A 17,596-nucleotide genomic window follows, 5' to 3' on the forward strand; every position below is an offset into this window, starting at 1 on the left:
AAGGGGTATGCATCAGTCTTAGTGACTAAGCTGAGTGCCCTGTAGTCAACACAGAACCTGGGACGGTGCCTGGTGGAGCAGTCTTCTGTACCAGCACCACTGTGCTGGACCAGGGTCTACTGGAGGACTCAATGACCTCCAACTGCAGCATCTTGAAGACTTCTGTTTTAATGATTGCCATCACCTTGTCAAGACAGTCTGCCCATTTGATTTGTAACAGTCTGCCTGTCTCAAATTTCTATATAATGTGTGCACAAGTGCATAAGCCTACGAGTGAAGGAAAATAGGGAGGCAAACTGTTCCAGTAACTGGAGACAGTCCGTCTGCTGCTCTGAGGTCAGGGTAAGGTAGAGGTTGACACACTCCACTTACCTATCCTTCTCTTTGGATGACAGGAGACCAAGCAGAGGTTCACTCTCCTCCTCGTCCCCACCATCTGTCACCAACAGCATGGTGACCTTAGACCTCTCCTAGTGGGGTCTGAGGTGGTGGAGATGGAGTACCCTTAGGGGGTTTCTGGAGGTCTTGAGATCCATCAGGTATGTGGACTCCCCCCTTCCTCTCCACCACCTAATGGGGCCAAGTCCAGAGGTCCTGGAGAGCCCTGGGCTCCACTGGCTCGATGACTCACACTTTCTGTCCACAATGGAATTCCACCATGGAACCTATTTGGTCATACCATTGCTTCATTACCTTCTGGCTAGCCTCTACGTCTCAGAAACCTTCTTCCAGAATGTGGCCATCTGGATCCTGAGAGTAGCATGTAGCAAACCACATCCTGGGGTTTTCTTGGGAGCTTGTTCCCACCCCTCCTTGACCAGACTGAAAGGTCCCCTTACAGGATGGCCATACAGAGGTTCAAAAGGGCTAAAGCCTACTTCTTTCAGTGGCATCTCTGTGTGAGCACACAGCAGGCATGATAATAATACATCCCACTTCTGTATCATGGGCTAAGGCAGGCCCACTATCCTGCCTTTAAGGGTCTTGTTGAACCTATCAACAATCCCATTGGCTTGTGGATGGTATGGTATGGAGAATCTATGGACAACTCCACACTCCTTCCACATCGACTTAATGTACGAAGAAATAAAGTTGGTTCCGCTGTCTGACATCACTTTGTTGGGAAACCCACTCCGGTGAAAATCCCTATCTGGGCCCTGACTACTACAGGTTCAGTGACAGATCTCAGAGGGATGGCCTCTGGGTATCTAATAGCATGGTCCACCAAGACTGAGAGGAAGGTGCTGCTTAAGGCTGTCTTGGGGGTCCATGGGTCCTTAAATATCAATGCACACTCTCTCAAAGAGTGTACCAACAACAGGCATGGGAGTAGGGGGTGAATTTAGCTTTTTCCCTGTCTTCCCCCAAGCCTGGAAGGTGAGACAAGTCCTGCAGAAAGCAACAGTGGTTATCTTCATCCAGGTCAGACAAAATTGGGTGGCAAGCCTAGCAAAGGTATTGTCTTGCCCCAGATGTGCTTCCATGGGTATCTGATGAGCCAGCCCAGTAGGAAGACCCTGTAACATTGGGGAACTACCAGCACACACGTTTCTCCATGCTCCGGAGCCTTAGGCTCACTTTACAGGAGGTCATTCTCCCAAAATATGAAGTGATCTCCAGAGGTGTCACCAGCTGTCTTGGCTTCAGCTTGCCCCCTCACTTAAGGCTTGGGCACTCCTTCTGTGCCTTGCAGAACTCCTGCCTGGTGGGCCCCCCTCCTACTTACCATCCAGCAAGTTCTGGCACTTCACAAGGGATGCAATTTCCTCCCAAGCAGGCTCCGGGGTGCCTCCTGCGGCGATCGTTCCACCTGTACTGAGGGACATTTGTGGGCTGGTTTTCCACGCTGCTTGTCCTTACCTTTCCTGGCAGCTGACTGGGCCATTCTTCCAGGCCCCAGATCCTATTGACTCTCCTCATGGGCAGCCATGGACCTGGTGATTTCACAGATCAGCTCAAGCAATCCTGACATTTCCAGATGTGACCTGAGCTCCACTTCCATCCAGGCAGTGTGCTCCAGGTCATTCCCTAACAGACAGTCCACGGGCATAGCCAGAGCCACAGGGTAGTAGCTCTCCCAGTTGTCTGCTACCACAACCTGGTAAAATGAATTGGGCATCATCTGCTTGGAGGACAACAGATGACACCTCATAGTAGTTACACTAGGTCCTCTGTTCCTCATAGCCTACACCTTCTACCCATTGATGGTGACCAGGAACATATGAAAGAGTGTATTCTCAAATATTTTAGAAGGAACGTGGGTAGCGCCCCATTCGGAGTTGTTTGGGATACCTTGAAAGTGTGTACCTGGGGGAAAACTATTCAGTAGTCTCTGAAGCAGGGGAAAAATGAGAAACATGCAGGATAGAGATTTTATTTATTTATTTTTAAATATATTAACCCAACACCTGTTTTATTAATTTTATCTTGATGAAATATCTTGTAACTGGTTGGCAGTAAGATGTCAAGGAGAAGCGTGGAAAAAGAAGGGAACAATGTTTATGTGACTGTGAGCAAGTCAAAGATTTTATTAAAAATCATGTAGGAGATGTCTGCTTAGATGGATATTGCACACCTATGTTTGTGTTATGATGGCACCCCATCAAATAATGTATCATGTAAGGTCGAGGTAGATATCTGATGAAGTCGATCTGTGACGTAGTCTGCAATTTTAGCTTTGGAGATGGTGGGAATAGAGAGAGACTTGGTGTCAACACCTCTGGGGTAAAAAGTGGACAGCAGGGTCTTCCACAGCACATCTTTAGTTAATGACAAGATGTCGTGTGTTAGGAAGGGGTGATGGAGGAAGACTGATATACGCAAGTGTGATCTTTCATTCACCTTGCAATGAGAGGTAATCAGAAAAGGCAACTATTGAGTTGCCCCAGTAAATAATACTACTGATACTTTAGACAGTGTAGCCGGGGTGTTCATAAATTCAGCACAGTCACAGTTTCTTCAGAGGACAAGCAGTCATTATTCATGGGATATAACCCTTTAGAAATTTCTCACCCAAAGTAGGTGGCATGCTTTATCATCAGGTCTCTCCTTTATGGAGAATTTTTGGGGGTTCCAACCTACATTTATATCAACAATGTTTTCTGATGTTGAAGTGTTCACTTCGTTATAAATCAACAAAGCATATCTATTGTTTTATAATTATAAGGATTGATAATGTGTTATGAGGTGGTTCATCAATGTCTAATTGTATTCTTGTCCTACTACACTATATGATTAAAAATAAATCCTGCTGTATGGGTCTACATTAAGTATCATGTCTGTCGGTGGGGGCCTCTTAAGATATGACATAGATAGAAGGGTGTGTCTCATACTTGAATTTGCGGAGGTGACCGTTCACATTGGGCTCCACACAATGTCATTGTTGAGACCTCGGATAAAGTAGGGAGTCTAGATGTCACCTTCTCTCTTTGTCATGCAAGATGTATTGGGCCTTTGGTAACTGTCACTCACCTTAGCTATCTGGATCATTATCCAAGTGAAGTCATAATCATGGTGGTCTTTGTCTTAAGAGTGAGATACCCATTTTGTGGTGGGTGTCCTACATCTGATGTGGCTTCCTTGCATGGTGATTATTTTTTTCCATTTTACAGTAGGTCATAGTGATATACTTCTATTTACATTGAAGTTGTACTAAACAACCAACAGAATCACTGTCAGTTGATATGTGTTCTATGCTGCCAGGGGATTAGCAGTCTAAGGTTAAGGCTTTTTCTTTGGGTGTTGAGGTGGCAAGCACCGCAGTTCCAACATGGAAAGTGGCTCATGACTTTAGGTATATTTCAAAATATTGATTAGGTTTGCATCTACTGGTCTAGTATGGATCAAATGGTCATTCGGATTTCTGTGCCTCTTGAAAAGCATACAGTGGTTTCTGGTAGTGATGTCCACTCACATTTATAATTCTCCAGTGTCTATTTATTCTTTCTTTGAGTCTATTTGAGATCAACGCATTTTTTGCCACTAATGATTTTTTCTGTTTGTTCTTTAGATGTGCAATTGAGGAGCATTTGCCTGTTGATATTGATTGCTCTCTTTCTGCTTTTGCATAACATATCATTGCAGTAGTTCCTCTGGGCTAACCTGCTGGTCACGGTCTCAGCTTGCTCCTCATATCTTGCTCTATTTGTACATTTCTTCCTGACCATGAGAAGCCATCCAAAAGGCAAGTGTTTTGCAGAGTCCAGGGATGTTGACCATTAAAATGCAAAAATGAGTTTCTATCACTAGGTTTAATGTACACTTCACTGATCACTCTTCCATTTTTTGCACGGTTTATTAGGTCCACAAAAGGTATTTCATATCTACTAGTGGATAATGTAAAGTAGAGATATGGATTCTGCATTGATCTAATCCCCAAACTGGGTTGCTTCTTTTTTACTCGCTCTCCAGATTACTAGAAGATCATCAATACAATGTTTCCCTGTGACATTTTGTGGTAAGGACTAGATCCTGTTTATATTTTCTCTGTCTCAAAATTATGCACATAAAGGCAGGACAAGCTTGCGGTAGGTGTGTCACCCACTGAGATCCCACTCACTTCATGGCAAATTGGTTCTTTAAACTTCAAGAATGTTTTTGTTGAACAAGTTACTTACCTCCGGTAACGCTTTTTCTGGTGGATACAGTATCTGCCTGTGGATTCCTCACCTTCTGAATACCCCCTGCGCCAGCATTCCGCGGGAAATTCTTTCCTAGCTCTCCCACGTCGACGAGGACGTCACAATAGCACGTCTCCACTCGCGACACCGTATGACGTCATCGGAGCCATAAAAGGACCTGGTCAGCTTGCTGACGTCAGTTCCACCAATTGTTTCCGTGCCACCGAGGCAAACGGCCGCACTGACACATTTTCAAATGCAAACATAGCATACCAAATATATACACATATATTAAATTCACAAATGCATAATCAATAAAGACATAGAGAAATAGCAACTGAATAAGCATTTCTCATTATTAAAACTTCAACATGATTAAGACATAAAAAAATAAAACATTTTTAGGTAGAAACAGGTGGACAACGGGGAGGCGGGTGGGACAGTGAGGAATCCACAGGCAGATACTGTATCCACCAGAAAATGCGTTACCGAATGTAAGTAACTTGTTCTTCTAATGGATACTTCTGCCTGTGGATTCCTCACCTTATGAATGGATTCCCAAAGCCGTACCTCTCCTGGAGGAGGGTTTCCACCCGACTAGACCAAAAAATCTTGTTAAACAGAACGAGCAAAATGGCCATCCCTCCTAACCTCAGAGTCCAAGCAGTGATGCTTTGCAAAGGTATGGAGGGAGGCCCAAGTTGCTGCCTTACAAATGTCTACAACAGAAACACCTCTAGCCAAAGCAGAAGAAGTAGACTTAGCTCTGGTGGAATGAGCTCGGATACCTTCAGGAGGGTCCTTCTTGGCCAAGGCATAGCAGATCTTGATGCACAAGACGATCCACCTGGAGAGTGTCCTCTTGTGCACAGCCTTGCCTTTCATCTTCCCAACATAGCCCACAAAGAGCTGATCGTCCAGCATCAGATGTCTTGTCAGATCCAAGTAAAAGCTGACCGCTCTCTTAGGGTCCAAACGATGCAGTCTCTCCTCCTCCTTGGAAGGGTGAGGGGGAGGATAGAAGGTAGGTTAAGTTATGGACTGTCCCATATGGAAAGGATTAACCACCTTGGGGAGGAAAGCAGCCCTGGTCCTTAGAACCAACCTATTCGCATGAATGGTCAAGAATGGAGGTTTCAAACTAAGAGCCTGAAGCTCACTTACCCTCCAGCCGAGGTAATGGCAATCAAGAAAACCGTTTTAAAAGAGAGAAGCCTCAACGGGCAAGTATGAAGAGGCTCAAATGGAGTTACAAAGGTAAGAACGAGATTCAAATCCCACTGAGGCATAATGAAAGGTGTGGGAGGGAACTTATTTGTAAGGCTCTTAATGAACCTCATGACAATGGGGGACTTAAATAAAGACGGCTGGTCCGGCAAACATAGAAAAGCCGACAAGGCCGACAAATAGCCCTTAACAGTGGCTGCAGCACAACCTTGTTGTGCCAAAGAAAGAGAAAACTCCAGAATATTAGACAAACGGGCCTTCAAAGGGTCAATGTCTCTCTCTCTCCACACCACTTAACAAATCTGGACCATCTGGAAGAGTAAACAGACTGTGTGGAGTGTTGCCTGGACAATAAAATAACATCCACTATATCCGGCGGGAGAGAGAAGGAACTCAGGTTGCCCCGTTCAATCTCCAGGCATGAAGGTGCAGGCTCTGGAGGTGGGGATGTAGAACCTGCCCCTGCGACTGCGAGAGGAGGTCTGCCCTGAGAGAAAGACGGAGCAGAGGGTGCGACGAGAGGTGAAGTAGATCTGTGTACCACACCCTTCTCAGCCAATCCGGGGCGATCAATATTATTTGGGCCCGGTCTTGGCAAATCTTCCTCAGAACCCGAGAAATCAAGGGAAAAGGAGGAAAAGCGTAAAGGAGTTGAGAGCTCCAATCGAATTGAAATGCGTCCCCCAGCGCTCCCTGCATCGGATACTGGAGACTGCAGAACAACGGGCAGTGCGCGTTCTCGTAAGTAGCAAACAGGTCCAACCGAGGAGAACCCCACATCTGAAAGATACGACGGACCACCTCCGGATGAAGCCGCCACTCGTGATCGGCTGAGTAACGCCGACTGAGACTGTCCGCACGAACATTCAGCACACCGGCCAGATGATTTGCAAACACACAACTACGATGGTTCTGAGCCCAGGACCAGAGCCGCAGAGCCTCTCGACAGATGAAACGACCCTACACCTCCCTTCTTTGTTGATATACCACATTGCGGTAGTGTTGTCCGTCAGGACCTGAACCGACTGACCGGGAAGGGAGGAAGGCCTTTAATGCCAAACGAATCGCCCGCAATTCCAGCAGGTTGATATGAAGCAACCTTTCCTCTGGAGACCAAAGACCTTTGACCTCCAGATCCCCCAGATGAGCACCCCACCCTAGTGTGGAGGCATCCGTGATCACTGTGGCCACCGGTGGAGGAGACAGGTTGCCCTGCACACTCCACCAAATCAGCTCCGCTGCAGCTTCTCTGGAGATCTTGATCTTCTCCCCGAGATCTCCATTGTGCTGATACCACTGCCTGCAGAGGCACCACTGGAGGGCCCTCATGTGCCAGCGTGCATGGTTGACCAACAGAATACAGGAAGTGAACAGACCGAGCAGGCGAAGAACCTTCAGGACTGGAAGAACCGCTCCATCGTGAAATAAAGGAATCAATTCCTGTATGTCGAGAATCCTCTGCGGAGGCGGGTATGCTAAACACACAGAACTGTCCAGTATTGCCCATATGAACAGGCTGCGCTGAGAAGGCACCAGGTGAGATTTGGGTACATTTATCGAAAACCCCAAATTGAATAACTGATTAGCTGTTACCTGCAAGTGGCGCGAAACCAACTCTGGAGACTTCACTTTCAACAGCTAGTCGTCCAGGTAGGGGAAAACAGGAACCCCTGACCTTCTAAGATGAGCCGCTACCACCGCCATCACCTTTGTAAAGACTCGAGGTGCGGAAGTAAGACTGAATGGAAAAACCGCAAACTGATAATGTTGCGACCCTACCGTGAACCGGAGATACTTCCGATGCCACCTCAGGATGGGAAGATGAAAATATGCATCCTGTAGATCGATGGACACCATCCAGTCTTCCTGTTGCAGCACAAGGAGAACCTGAGCCAAGGTCAACATTTTGAACTTCTTCTGTCTGAGGTAAAGGTTCAAAATCCTGAGGTTCAGGATTGGCCTTAAGCGACTGTCCTTTTTGGGGATCAGGAAATACCGGGAGTAGCAACCCTGACCCCTTTCCTGCTCCGGAACCACCTCTATCGCACCTTTCTGAAGCAAGGTAAGAACTTCCTGTTGTAAAAGCAGTAAGTGGTCCTCTGAGCACCAACCCTGGCGAGGAGGGTAAGGAGGAGGAAACTCTAAAAAAGGGAGGGTGTACCCATTCTCTACAAGATTCAAGATCCAACGATCTGACGTGATCAGTCTCCACTCTTGCAGAAAATGGGACACCCGACCTCCAACCGGACCAACATGGGAAATCTAGAACTGCTTTCCTGATGTACCAATGGTGGCGGAAGGGGAAGTAGAGGAAGAGGAGAAGGATTGTTGTCGAGCTGCACCCCTGAGGCCTCTTTTATTCCTCCCTCTGTGCGACTTGTATAAGGGATTCTGCTGTTGCTGGCCCTGTTGAGATTGCGGACGGCCACAAAAGGAAGCCGATCTCCCAAATCCACGATACCGCTTGTATCCGTATCCTCTGGACTGCACCTGGAGGCCTAGCGACCTTGCAGTAGCCCTGCTGTCCTTAAAATGCTCTAAGGCTGAGTCCGCCTTTGAACCAAAAAGTTTTGACCCATCAAAGGGCAAATCCAGCAAAGTCGCCTGAACATCCGGTGTGAAACTAGACGAGCTAAGCCAAGACTTCCTCCTTGCAGCCACAGAAAATCCCATCACACGAGCTACAGAGTCAGCAGTGTCCAGGCCTGATTGAATCACTTGACATGCTGCAGCCGGTGAATCGGAAAGGACTTCCATGAAATTAGCTCGATCCTCCTCATGCAACTTAGGAGCTAGCTGCATGACTGAGTCCATTAAAGCATGGATATACCTTTCAAGAAGACAGGTAGCATTAGTGGACTTAAGAGCCATACTTGAAGAAAAGAACACCTTCTTTGCCGCCTGCTCCATCTTTTTAAAATCCCTTTCACCAAGAATGGTAGGGAAAGAAACAGAAGATTGCTTCGAACAAGAAGCCTGGACAACTAGACTTTCTGGAGTAGGATGAGAAGATAAAAAAGCCGAATCACCAGGAGCAGGCCTGTACCTACTAGCGATGGAGCGAGAAACTGCAGGAGCAGACAAAGGCTTCTGCCACACCTCCATTATTGGTTCCGTCAAAGCATCCGTAAAGGGAAGAAATGGTTCAGTAGTGGAAGAAGTATTAAGGACTTCCGTAAGAATATTAGATTTCACCTCAGCCGAGGGAAGCTGTAAACCAAGAAAATCAGCCACCTTCCTTATGACCACATGATAAGGAGCAATGTCTTGCACAACACCAGCATTCGCAGATGGGAGATTATACTCAGGAGAAGTATCCAAGCCACTAGCCTCGCGGAGGCCCTCAAACTCATCCATAGAATCAACGATCTCCCCTTTCTCCTGATTCTGTGCATATTCATCCTCTTCAAGGATCCTCTGCGCCTCTCTCCTAGAGCGATGTTTAGGAATAGGCGTTGGCGGCACCGCATGCGACGTTAGTGAAGCCATCAACGACTTCAACGGAGGTGCATCGACTTCGAACCTCGACGCCGGTCGAACTCGAGGCGGAGCAGAGTCAACAGCTCAAGGAGTCCGTGGAGCCGGAGTGGAGGACCTCGGCGCCGGAAAATGCCAAGCCGGAGTCGACGGCAAGAAAGGCATAAAGGGTGCCTGAGGATAAAACTGAGGAACACCCAAGTTGAAGGTAAAAGGACCCACGAGGCCTGAAGGTGCACCAGATGGAGCAGAGGCCCTGGCAAACTTGCCAAACATCGCATTAAGAAAATGCGAAGAGTCTGACCCAGGAGCAGGAAAAGCAGGATAAGGATCTGTACCTTCCTGAGGTCGAGCTGGAGGTTGCGGAGCTGGGGACGGCGCCCGCACAATAGAAGTCACCCGATCTGGAGTCGACTCCGTAGGCACCGGAGACATCGCTGGAGTCGGTGAGACTTCATGCTGCGAAGAGCCTTTCGAAGCCGGCGATACCGAATCCGGAGATGGAACTGGCGTCACCTGAGGAGATGGAGAAACAAAGTCCTTTCTTCGAGGCCGTTCAGCCGGAGTCGGCGACCTCGACTTCGAGGCCCTGGTCTTCGAAGAATGGTGTAAAGAGCCATGCCTCCTCTTGGACTTCTTATGTTTCTTCGACCTCGATGTATGGGACGACAAAGACTTCGCCCTCTTATGACCTCTCTTCTCCTTTTTTGCTTTGGCCATAAACAACTTGGCTTCTCTCTCCTTAATGGCCTTCGGATTCATCTTCCTGCAGCTTCGACACTCCTCGACGTCATGATCCGAGGATAAACACCAGAGGCAATCTTCATGCGGGTCCGTGATTGACATATGCCCGCCACACTCTCTGCAGGGTTTAAACCCGGTCTTCCTGGAAGTAGCCATCAGGAACAAACAAGAGATGCAAAGTTTTACTCGATGAAAATGGAGAGCCCTAAGAAAAAACGTTAAGCGTCGACGGCGCGGAAAAAAGGGAACTGACGTTAGCACGCCGACAAGGTCCTTTTATGGCTCCAATGATGTCATACGGTGTCGCGAGCGGAGCCGTGCTATTGTGACGTCTCGTCGACGTGGGAGAGCTAGGAAAGAATTTCCCATGGAATGCTGGCGCAGGGGGTATTCATAAGGTGAGGAATCCACAGGCAGAAGTATCCATCAGAAACTGCTATACCAGCTAATGCGCATGATCCTTTTTCAAAGTGTCATTCAAAATTGCTCAGTGATGCTCTACTACCCTCATGGTTGCCTGCCGAGGAATAGTGCTGCAGAGAGCCTCTTCATGAAACGTAAGGAGTATCTTCTACTCAGTGTTATATCTTAGGCCCTTAATGAGATTAATGACTTCTTTGTACCGTTGAGATAAGAAGATATTTTCTGCACCTCTGTTCTCGGGACGAAAGCACAGAATTGTGCAAGAGTTCTAGAATGGAATCAATGCCAGATACTGGACCTGCTGGCAGGGGGAACTATCACTTTGTGTATTTTAGGAAGGGTATAGAAATCGGGTATCCAGTCAATTGTGGCAATTACAAAAATCTCCCTCTTGTTCAGAGAACCAGCCTGCTAGTGTCCTTTTGAAAACCAAAATGTGTAATTCAGTCCTAATACCCGTCACAGGATTTTGTCAATATACTGTATTACCTTTCATCATGTAGGCGTAGACATTCCCTCCTACAGTCATCTAGTTCATCTAGGAGTATTGCTCCTTCTTTTTCTTCTGGTTTAATCACCAGTTCCTTATTATTGTAAAAAGTTAAATGCTAGTCTCACTTCTCCAAGAGACTATTCAAACACTCAGTGGCATTCTTCTTCAAATCCTCTGAGTCTCTCATTTTGACTTTTTCAAAGATGTGGACTTCAGTGGGGATAGAATGTCGTGGAGGACAGAAATAGGATTTATTTTTCAAACATGGGCAAACATGTGGCAGGGTCAGTATTCTCCCTTTAGCCAGAGAAAAATCTGGTATTCCCCTCCCCAATCTTGTTTCCACGTTTTTTTCACTTCAATTTATGGGGTTAGAGTTGTGATGTGCTTTAAGGCTTGAAATTTGACCAAAACGGTTCAAGAGCTGAACAATTGTTTCCACTTGCATTTAGGCACCTGATAAGTACAACAATGTATCGTCTTCACACCACGTTTTATGGATATTGATATTAATTTTAATCCATTTACACTTTTCCTCTCCCATAGTCTTCCATGTAAGTGGTTCCATTGCTAGAGCTAAAATCCCATTTGCATAACTCTACCAATAGGTCAGCAGTCTGATATAAATGATGCTCTTTCTTTTACAGAGGATTCTCAAAAGAGGTAGTTGAAGAATATTGTGATGCTCTGTTAATACATAATGTAATGGTGGAGAACAACAGTGTCAACAAGTTGAAAATAGAGTAAACAACAATTGGACCTTTTTATTTGTAGCCATGTTGGAAAAAATAGATTACAGACCCAGAAAAAACACCGAGAGAGCTAAAATGCTGCACATGGGCTACATTGTTTTTGACATCATCAGGCCTACAAATATTTTTTATTACAAATGATTATGAACCCATAGTTTGAAAAGCATGCACAGTTCACCTCCTTCTCATTACCTCTTGAACGCAGGAGGAAGTAAACGCTGTCCTCTGCATTCCATGAGAAAAATCATGCTAGTGCTTCTACCAGAATGGGTTTCTTTTACAAACATTATTTTAAAGCGCGATGGAAGAGCTTCCATCGCATTCTGATTTTTTTTTCCAATCACTGTGACATGCAGCATGCTGGAGCTACAGTGTTTAAAAGGGAAACCAGTTGGAATAGTTTCACTTTGATTAATGCTCAGAAGATCCAACTCTGCCCCCATTAACTGATCAAGAAGCGAGCACAGCCTCTGCCTAGTGAATCCCTGCTTGGGGATTGCAGCAGGTCATGATCACCAAGCAGGGCAGTGCTTACTCTGGGCATGGGCCTGAGCTTCCCCCATCTTCCTAAGTTTTTCTTTTTTTGATAACTCACTTTAGAGTGAATGCATTTTTAGCTCTCTCCCTCCTGTCCTTCTTCCCTTGCTAAATTCCTCACTACCCCCCAGTTCGGTGTAGCTTTGGTCCTTGTGTGCATTTCTCCAGCCGCTAAAGCCCTGCCTACATGGTTCCTGTTGCTCTGTCTTTAAGCTTCTCCCAGTGCCGCTATCTACCTTGTGGGCTGCATTTTCCCCTACCCCAGATTAATTTTTTTAATGTAAAACTTGTCCACTCCTTGTTGATTACCTCCCCCAACTGTCTTCTGTTAGCCCCTTCCATTCCGGCTCTGTTTAAATTATGATTTATTTATTTACTTTTTGGAGAACTAAAGATCAAATTGCCGGCGGTCCTCCACAATATGGTGCCAGCCATCTTAGATCAGTCGATAAAAAAATAAAATGGTGCCCTAATAATTTTGTCATGTGTGTGTAATGACACTTGAGTGCGCCTACAGGGTAACACAATGTCCACATCATTGCACTTTTTTTCCAATGGTCAGCATCTGGGGTGACATCAATCCTGTATCAGGAGCAGTATCAAGCCCACTGGCTTTCTGTAAATCCATGTATAAACTGTCATCATAATCTAGGGGCAAATCATTCCCATCATCACCACTGTCATCGCCAAGTGGTGGTCAGAAAGCTGATGGAACCTCTAAGACCAGCTCTGCAGTAGTGGAAGTGTATTTCGTGAAAAAGCTGTGCTGGAACTGGGTTGAAACTCTACAGTGGTCAGGGGTTGAGAAGAATTCGGTTTAGGGTAAGATAGCGGAGTTAGCAGCGTATCTCCCTCTGGAGCTGGCGACGTCAGATATCGTGTCCAGGAAAGAGAGATCGGTGCAGGTGTTGCATTCATAATGGAAGTCGGCAACGGAGTTGGTGCAAGAAGGTTTGTATGGGCTCAGGTGGCACCAATGACGGATCTACCAGTGGTAACCCAACTAAAGGCCACGGTGAAGACTTGTGGCCCAAAGGCATGCCATATATGAGGTTTGGGACTTCTTTCGATGTTTGTCGATGTACATCTTTACTTCATGGTCCCAGATTGGCCCTGGGTGCTTGAAGAGACACTCATCACATGACTTGCATCCCATCTGTTGCAGGGTAACATAAAAACAAAGAAAAAGACAGACTCCTCTTGGCAATGTGAAAACCATTCTTTACTGACATGGCAGGGAGAGCGACTGTACCCACACAGGTAAACAGACAGTTTTTCTTGGTTTGCTGCTTCACAGGAAGCTACGTTTATACACAGTCAGACAATGCTTGTTACGAAAGTTCAAACAATTAATTACTAGGAAGTTATATATATAGTACACATTGGTTATGGAGAAATATGAAGTCACCTGTGACCCTAAATGTTAACCTAATACACTACACATCTTTTATTAAAGTTCTATCGATGCTTAACAAACTGTTCTTCTACTTTTGAATGTGTGTGTATCTGTTGTGAATGCATATTTATTTGCATGTGTACTTTATCATTGTCCTCCTAAGACCTTTTATCAGATTCTGTGTGTGCTTGGCTAACTCAATCTCCTGCTCCTATTGTCTAATCACTTTTCAAACTATTGTGAACACAGAATAAGTGCCTGGGTGCTAAGGCCATAAATTCCTACAAGCGGGCTAAATGTGAGTTTTCCTTTAACTATACTATGACCACAGAAGTAATTCATTCTGTCTTCAAGGGACCTCTTCGCTTCTTCCTCATCAGCATGAGATTTTGGGCCTGAACTGTTCTTTCATCACGTAAAACTGTGTGACACTCTCTACTGTTGTCTGCTGTTGCATCATATTTTTATATTTCATTTCCTCCATAACACATCGCACGACTTGGAATCATGCCTCAGAGCTCAAACACCTGAGGCACACCTTGTGTGGGTCTGTTATATGTTTTCCACCATAATGGCATGGTTTGAACCCTGTAGATTTAGCTGGAGATATCATTAACTTGCACACTGGATTTCAATTTGAAAAGGTCGTTAATACTAACGAAAAAGGAAGTGGAGCTCCGGATCCACATTTGAAGATTAAGAAAGAAAGAAAATGGCATTTGTGTGCATGGGTAGTGCTGACACTTGGCTCCTCTCTGTCACTTTCGGAGTGGAACGAAGTCAACATGGAGCCACATGTCGCCATCTAGTGCGGGGTACAACTACTAAATCTAGATCTAGTCTGACACCTACAGAATAATCTAAAGATGAGGAATCTGTGGTTAGTAGTATCCATTAGAATGAGCATTTTATTAGTTAAGAGTTGCTTAGCATGTAAAGCTTTAAACCAGTGCTCCAAACGATCTCAGGCATGAAAATAAATGCTAGAGACATATTGAACCGGGTTGGGGAAAAAGCAGATTTGTTTCACAAATCATACCCATCTGATGTCCACAAACATTAACTTATTTTACTTACATGTGCTGTTTTACATGGAAAATGTGTATAAAGACCGCATTTTTATTTAGATAAAGCTGAGAAATGTTGAGTGATAGCGGGCTGATAAAAATTGGAAATTTTTTGTCATGTAAATTATTACAGCTGCAAAAGGCAGTATAAAACAGCAATAAACAGATTGAAGAGGTTGAACAAAAAATGTATTACAAATCGCTCACCCGTGGAATAGTTGTCAAACTCTGAACAACAAAAACAACAGGATTCCCACCGTTTTTAATAGCATCCACAGCTTCATCGTGTGAGGCATTTTGCAGATCCACTCCTGATACCTGTAAAACACAGGAATTTCACTTAAACACAGGACATTACAATAATTCTGCAAAGAAACAAATGCTATTTCAGAAGGTGACCTATGTCTTGGTAGTTTATATTTACTGGAAGAGCAAATATATCCTATAAAGGTACATGCGCAAGAATCTCATTGGACCAGACCTTTCAAAGTTACACAATTAAATGGAACGTTTGTGAACACATGGCAAGAGGCACCAGAAAAATCGGTTAGTCTGGTTGTGGCAAGCTGATGTGATGGTTTATATATTTTTTTAATTTTTAAGTTCAAGCGTATGCCTTAAAAGTCAAATAAAAAATACACCACCACTTAAGTGTGGTCACCATGTGATTGCAATAAACAGTTTAAATAGAAAAACATTCACTGGTGTTTAACAAGTAAAGGTTACTAAATATCAAGACTTTCAGTATTGCTGTGAATGTTTTATTATTATTTGTGAAGGAGACCAGAATAAATCATCATCTAACCAAGCACTCAAATCACAAGAAGTTCCAATGTTACAATGTAGACCTTATAGAAGCAACTTTAAAAAGGAGATGGAAAATAAATCACCAACTAAATGGGCACTGGAAGTGCAGGCAAAATGAGAAACCAATATTTGAAGTTAAATTAAAAAACAAATATATAAAAAAGCAGAAATTGAATCAGCTCCATCAGTGAGACGAAAGAACTATTCTGTATGCAGATGTGAACAATGTGCATAGGCTTTGTGCGGTCACTCAAAGTGAAGGGAGCTAATGAGAATAGTGGGATGATCCACTGCCCCATACTAAAATAGGCGAAAGCAAAAAAGTGAATTACAAGCTGACAGACCAGTGGATGAAGCCAGCAGGCCTTAGGCCCCAATATATGAATATTATGTAAGAATTATTTTGAAAATCAATAGTCTTGCAGACTTAAAAATAGGGTGATCATATTTCCAGACCCCAAAATCGTACTGGCCACAAACACAGAAGTAGTACTAAATCTTAACAATGATCACAGATGCTGAAGAATTACAATCGAGCAACCACCACTAAAGGGCTATACTTCCACATCCCACAAATGTATAAAACAACTACAAACAGGGAGCACAAAAACAGACCACTGTCTCAGGGGGATTGCACACTTTGTTGCATTTCAAAACATTTTGACATTCCTGGGCTAGAAGGGTGATCACAAGTTGTCTCACAGAACACATGAGCAACTTAGTCTGCCCGGTTTTCTTTTCACTCTAGCATAAGTATTTATTGCATTGCTTTCTGAAATCTTTATAAATAATTGCGGTTACTTCACAGATTGTTACATCAGGAGTCATTACATCAATATATCAGGATAGCCTTTTCTTCAGAGACAATTTTCTAAGTATTACTTTAGACCTTATACCAGCCAAAATAAAGCAACGCAAACTGCTCAGGAGCGCTGTTTTTCCCTGGCAAGGAACATTGGTGAATATATTATGGGACTTGTACCCGTAGCATGGCGCTAAAATGAGGAAGGGGCGGGTTATATGATAAGACTCCATCTGATATTTATATATTCAGGTTAAAGTATGTTGTGGTTAGGTGAAAATGTCAGTTACATAAAAAAAAAAATGAAAACAAATACTGAAATTCACCAGTTACAGTTATCTCAAGTAACTATAACTCGTAACTATAACTTGTGCCCCCACGTTTGTTTTTTTCGGTGAATTTCTAAGGTTTTTCTAAATGTAACACAAGTTACTTACCTTCGGTAACGATATATCAGTAAGAGACATTAGTTAGTGATAGATTCCTTACCTTACAATTACCCCCCAGGCGTCAGACTGGATCCGGAAAGTTTTCGTCAGCAGTACCCCTGCGCGTCGGAAGGTGGCGTCGTGCGGCTACACGTCCGTCGTAGGCGTCGTGATTGCAGGGATGACGTTGCGGCAGCTACTTAGATGCCACCCTCGCGCACTGACGCCAGTTCTGTACACGACTTTCCGCGCCAGGAACGCAGAGCCATGCAAGATACTGACCACTGGTGCATTGAAACTAGGGCCCTGAAAGGGATGACCTTAACCCTAGAAATCAGTTCGCAGAACGGGGAGGATGGGTGGGGCGGAAAGGAATCTATCACTTACTAATGTCTCTTACAGAAATATCGTTACCGAAGGTAAGTAACTTGTGCATCTGAAAGAGACACGTTAGTGATAGATTCCTTACCTTAGAATAGATACCCCAGCAATACCAACCCCGGTGGTGGGTCTGCAAACCAAGATCACACCAGAAAGTCACAGAGAACAGAACGGCCAAAGAAGACGTCTCTCCGGACTTGGCTGTCAAGGCAATAATGCTTAATAAAAGTGTGCAGCACGTAGCTGCCTGACAGATGTCTTGCAGGGGGACACCACGTCCCAATGCAGTAGTAGCTGCTGTCCCCCTGGTAGAATGGGCGTGCAGCCCCACTGGATGCTCCTTCTTAGCCAGAGAATAACAGGCTTTTATACACAAGATGACCCAGCGGGACATAGTCCTCTTGAGTACAGCCCGGCCTTTCTTGGCGCCTACGTAGCCAACA

At 44.9% G+C, this 17,596-nt stretch overlaps 1 protein-coding gene across 12 annotated transcripts in view; it reads right to left on the reverse strand.

Annotated features, from left to right (window-relative positions):
- The window catches only part of PATJ (PATJ crumbs cell polarity complex component), a 1,359,209-nt gene that overhangs the window by 676,248 nt on the left and 665,365 nt on the right, over positions 1 to 17,596 (reverse strand). For all 12 annotated transcript variants that reach the window (XM_085602445.1, XM_085602441.1, XM_085602446.1 and 9 more), the window contains one exon: positions 14,943 to 15,053. In XM_085602445.1, coding sequence (XP_085458571.1) covers positions 14,943 to 15,053 — 111 coding nt within the window. The remainder of the gene's footprint in view (positions 1 to 14,942; positions 15,054 to 17,596) is intronic.

Source organism: Triturus cristatus, chromosome 4_2 (genome assembly GCF_964204655.1).
Source record: "Triturus cristatus chromosome 4_2, aTriCri1.1, whole genome shotgun sequence".
Lineage (NCBI taxonomy): Eukaryota > Metazoa > Chordata > Amphibia > Caudata > Salamandridae > Triturus > Triturus cristatus.